Source organism: Oncorhynchus tshawytscha, linkage group LG14, assembly GCF_018296145.1.
Source record: "Oncorhynchus tshawytscha isolate Ot180627B linkage group LG14, Otsh_v2.0, whole genome shotgun sequence".
In the NCBI taxonomy this organism is placed as follows: domain Eukaryota; kingdom Metazoa; phylum Chordata; class Actinopteri; order Salmoniformes; family Salmonidae; genus Oncorhynchus; species Oncorhynchus tshawytscha.
The window spans coordinates 3,992,339-3,997,338 of record NC_056442.1 but is presented as its reverse complement, the minus strand read 5'-3'; the positions used below and the strand labels follow the sequence as shown (position 1 = coordinate 3,997,338).

The window sequence follows — 5,000 nt, the reverse complement described above, 5'->3', positions numbered from 1 at the left end:
CCTGTGTGTGTTATTGACTCTCCTGTGTGTGTTATTGACTCTTTTGTGTGTGTTGTTGACTCTCTCCTGTGTGTGTTGTTGACTCTTTCCTGTGTGTGTTGTTGACTCTCTCCTGTGTGTGTTGTTGACTCTCTCCTGTGTGTGTTGTTGACTCTTTCCTGTGTGTGTTGTTGATTCTCTCCTGTGTGTGTTGTTGACTCTCTCCTGTGTGTGTTGTTGACTCTTTCCTGTGTGTGTTGTTGACTCTTTCCTGTGTGTGTTGTTGACTCTCTCCTGTGTGTGTTGTTGACTCTCTCCTGTGTGTGTTGTTGACTCTTTCCTGTGTTTGTTGTTGATTCTCTCCTGTGTGTGTTGTTGACTCTCTCCTGTGTGTGTTGTTGACTCTGTCCTGTGTGTGTTGTTTCCAGTAAAGTACGAGAGGATCAAGTTCCTGGTGATCGCTCAGAAGAACGCAGTGGAGATCTATGCCTGGGCCCCCAAACCCTACCACAAGTTCATGGCCTTCAAGGTAGGTCCCACACCGGGTTGAGATGTGATGCTGTAGTTAGGTAGACATCCTGGAAGTACAGGGACTACCTTCAAGGTAGGTCCCACACCGGGTTGAGATGTGATGCTGTAGTTAGGTAGACATCCTGGAAGTACAGGGACTACCTTCAGGTGGTCCCACACCGGGTTGAGATGTGATGCTGTAGTTAGGTAGACATCCTGGAAGTACAGGGACTACCTTCAAGGTAGGTCCCACACCGGGTTGAGATGTGATGCTGTAGTTAGGTAGACATCCTGGAAGTACAGGGACTACCTTCAAGGTAGGTCCCACACCGGGTTGAGATGTGATGCTGTAGTTAGGTAGACATCCTGGAAGTACAGGGACTACCTTCAAGGTAGGTCCCACACCGGGTTGAGATGTGATGCTGTAGTTAGGTAGACATCCTGGAAGTACAGGGACTCCTTGAGAGGAAATGTTGCACCGTTGTCTGTGACAATACTATGGGGTTTGTCACGTTGTCTGATACTAGTTACTCTGGGGTCAATAGTAACACCTCTCTCTCTCTCTCTCTCCCCCCACCTCCCAGTCGTTCACTGACCTGCAGCACCGCCCCCAGCTGGTTGACCTGACGGTGGAGGAGGGGCAGAGGTTAAAGGTCATCTACGGCTCCAGCCTGGGCTTCCATGTCATCGATGTCGACTCTGGCAACCCTTACGACATCTACGTCCCCTCACACGTAAGTCTGTGTGTGGTGTGATATATAGTGCAGGGAGATAGACAGTAGATAACCATTACCTCTGTCTGTCTATAGATTCAGACCCAGGTGACTCCCCATGCCATCGTGATTCTTCCTAAGACAGACGGGATGGAGATGTTGTTGTGTTATGAAGATGAGGGAGTCTACGTCAATACCTACGGACGCATCACTAAAGACGTCGTGCTGCAGTGGGGAGAGATGCCTACTTCTGTTGGTGAGTGTGGTGTGTGTGTGTGTGTGTGGGTGTGTGGATGTGTGAGCTCAGCCTTGTTTTAGGCCTGTGGGAACTTGTTTAGGTTCGTGCAAAGTTTAATCAGATTCAATCTCAACTCTGTTGTGTTCTTTCTGTCTCATGCTCTCTCTCTCTCTCTCTCTCTTTCTGTCTCATGCTCTCTCTCTTTCTGTCTCTTTCTCTCTCTCTTTGTCTCTTTCTCTCTCTCTTTCTGTATCTTTCTCTTTCTGTATCTTTCTCTCTCTCTTTCTGTCTCTTTCTCTCTCTCTTTCTGTCTCTCTTTCTGTCTCTTTCTGTATCTTTCTCTTTCTGTCTCTTTCTGTCTCTTTCTCTTTCTGTCTCTTTCTCTCTCTCTTTCTCTCTCTCTTTCTGTCTCTCTTTCTCTCTCTTTCTGTCTCTTTCTGTATCTTTCTCTGTCTCTTTCTCTCTCTCTCTCTCTTTCTGTCTCTTTCTCTCTCTCTTTCTGTCTCTTTCTCTCTCTCTTTCTGTCTCTTTCTCTCTCTCTTTCTGTCTCTTTCTCTCTCTCTTTCTGTCTCTTTCTCTCTCTCTCTTTCTGTCTCTCTCTTTCTGTCTCTTTCTCTCTCTCTTTCTGTCTCTTTCTCTCTCTCTTTCTGTCTCTTTCTCTCTCTGTCTCTTTCTCTTTCTGTATCTCTCTCTTTCTGTCTCTTTCTCTCTCTCTTTCTGTATCTTTCTCTCTCTTTCTGTCTCTTTCTCTCTCTGTCTCTTTCTCTCTCTTTTCTCTCTCTTTCTGTCTCTTTCTCTCTCTCTTTCTGTCTCTTTCTCTCTCTCTTTCTGTCTCTTTCTCTCTCTTTCTTTCTGTCTCTCTCTTTCTGTCTCTTTCTCTGTCTCTTTTCTGTCTCTTTCTGTCTCTCTTCTCTCTTATCTTTCTGTATCTCTTTCTGTCTTTCTTCTCTCTGTCTCTTTCTCTTTCTTTCTCTCTTCTCTTTCTGTCTCTTTCTCTCTCTCTTCTCTTTCTCTTTCTCTCTTCTCTCTCTCTTCTCTTTCTCTTTCTGTCTCTTTCTCTCTCTCTCTCTCTTCTTCTCTCTCTTTCTCTCTCTCTTTCTGTCTCTTTCTGTCTCTTTCTCTCTCTCTTTCTGTCTCTTCTCTCTTCTTTCTGTCTCTTTCTTCTCTTTCTCTCTCTCTTTCTCTTTCTGTCTCTTTCTCTTTCTGTCTCTTTCTCTTTCTGTCTCTTTCTCTCTCTGTCTCTCTTTCTCTTTCTGTCTCTTTCTTTCTCTCTCTTTTCTCTCTTCTTCTTTCTTTCTGTCTCTTTCTCTCTCTCTTTCTGTCTCTCTCTCTCTCTCTCTTTCTCTCTCTCTTTCTGTCTCTTTCTTCTCTTTCTCTTTTTGTCTCTTTCTCTTCTCTTTCTGTCTCTTTCTGTCTCTTTCTCTCTCTTTCTGTCTCTTTCTCTCTTTCTTTCTCTTTCTCTTCTCTTTCTGTCTCTTTCTCTCTCTCTTTCTGTCTCTTTCTCTCTTCTCTCTCTCTCTCTCTCTTTCTCTCTCTTTCTCTTTCTCTCTCTCTTTCTCTCTTTTCTGTCTCTTTCTCTCTCTTCTTTCTGTCTCTTTCTCTCTCTTTCTGTCTCTTTCTCTCTCTCTTTCTGTCTCTTTCTCTTTCTGTCTTTCTGTCTCTTTCTCTCTTTCTTCTCTCTTTCTGTCTCTTTCTCTCTCTCTGTCTCTCTTTCTCTCTCTTTCTTTCTCTCTCTTTCTCTCTCTTTCTTCTCTGTCTCTTTTTCTCTCTTTCTGTCTCTTTCTCTCTCTCTTTCTGTCTCTTTCTCTTCTCTTTCTGTCTCTTTCTCTCTCTTTCTGTCTCTCTTTCTCTTTCTCTCTCTCTCTCTTTCTTTCTTTCTTTCTTTCTCTTTCTCTCTCTTTCTGTCTCTTTCTCTCTCTGTCTCTTTCTGTCTCTTTCTCTCTCTCTTTCTCTCTTTCTCTCTCTCTTTCTGTCTCTTTCTCTCTCTCTTTCTCTCTCTCTCTCTCTTCTCTTTCTTTGTCTCTCTCTTTCTGTATCTTTCTCTCTCTTTCTCTTTCTCTTTCTCTCTTTCTTCTCTTCTGTCTCTTTCTCTCTCTTTCTCTCTCTCTTTCTGTCTCTTTCTCTCTTTCTCTTTCTGTCTCTCTCTCTTTCTGTCTCTTTCTCTCTCTCTTTCTCTCTCTCTTTCTGTCTCTTTCTCTCTTCTGTCTCTTTCTCTCTCTCTTTCTGTCTCTTTCTGTCTCTCTTTCTCTCTCTTTCTCTCTCTTTCTTTCTGTCTCTCTTTCTGTCTCTTTCTGTTTCTCTCTTCTCTTTCTGTCTCTTTCTCTCTCTCTCTTTCTGTCTCTTTCTGTCTCTTTCTCTCTCTCTCTTCTTTCTCTCTTTTCTGTCTCTTTCTGTCTCTTTCTCTTTCTCTTTCTGTCTCTTTCTCTCTGTCTCTTTCTCTCTCTTTCTCTCTTTTCTGTCTCTTTCTCTCTCTCTTTCTGTCTCTTTCTCTCTCTCTTTCTGTCTCTTTCTCTCTCTCTTTCTTCTCTCTTCTCTCTCTTTCTGTCTCTTTCTCTCTCTCTTTCTGTCTCTTTCTGTCTCTCTCTCTTTCTGTCTCTTTCTCTCTCTCTTTCTGTCTCTTTCTCTCTCTCTTTCTGTCTCTTTCTCTCTCTCTTTCTGTCTCTTTCTGTCTCTTTCTCTTTCTGTCTCTTTCTGTCTCTTTCTCTTTCTGTCTCTTTCTCTCTCTCTTTCTTTCTCTTTCTCTCTCTCTCTTTCTGTATCTTTCTCTTTCTCTTTCTCTCTCTCTCTCTTTCTCTTTCTCTCTCTCTTTCTGTATCTTTCTCTTTCTGTATCTTTCTGTCTCTTTCTGTCTCTTTCTGTCTCTTTCTCTCTCTCTTTCTCTTTCTGTCTTTCTCTTTCTCTTTCTGTCTCTTTCTCTCTCTCTTTCTGTCTCTTTCTCTCTCTCTTTCTGTCTCTCTTTCTGTCTCTCTTTCTCTCTCTTTCTGTCTCTTTCTCTCTCTCTTTCTGTCTCTTTCTCTCTCTCTTTCTGTATCTTTCTCTCTCTCTTTCTGTCTCTTTCTCTCTCTCTTTCTGTCTCTTTCTCTTTCTTTCTCTTTCTCTCTCTTTCTCTCTCTCTTTCTCTCTCTTTCTGTCTCTTTCTCTCTCTGTCTCTTTCTGTCTCTTTCTCTCTCTCTTTCTGTCTCTTTCTCTCTCTCTTTCTTTCTCTCTCTTTCTCTTTCTGTCTCTTTCTCTCTCTCTTTCTGTCTCTTTCTCTCTCTCTTTCTGTCTCTTTCTCTTTCTGTATCTGTCTCTTTCTGTCTCTTTCTCTCTCTTTCTGTCTCTCTTTCTGTCTCTCTTCTCTTTTCTGTCTCTCTCTTCTCTTTCTGTATCTTTCTGTCTCTTTCTCTCTCTCTTTCTGTCTTTCTCTTTCTGTCTCTTTCTCTCTCTCTTTCTGTCTCTTTCTCTCTCTCTTTCTGTATCTTTCTCTTTCTGTATCTTTCTGTCTCTTTCTCTCTCTCTTTCTGTCTCTTTCTCTCTCTCTTTCTGTCTCTTTCTGTATCTCTCTCTCTTTCTGTCTCTTT

General features: G+C 42.5%; 1 protein-coding gene across 1 annotated transcript in view; it reads right to left on the bottom strand.

The window, feature by feature from the left end:
* Positions 1 to 3,511: 3,511 nt before the first annotated feature.
* Positions 3,512 to 5,000, bottom strand: part of LOC121839235 (trichohyalin-like) — a gene marked incomplete at both ends in the record, with an annotated part of 1,794 nt that continues 305 nt past the window's right edge. Inside the window, one exon of the mRNA XM_042296856.1 lies at positions 3,512 to 4,685. Within this exon, the coding sequence (XP_042152790.1) occupies positions 3,512 to 4,685 (1,174 nt within the window). The remainder of the gene's footprint in view (positions 4,686 to 5,000) is intronic.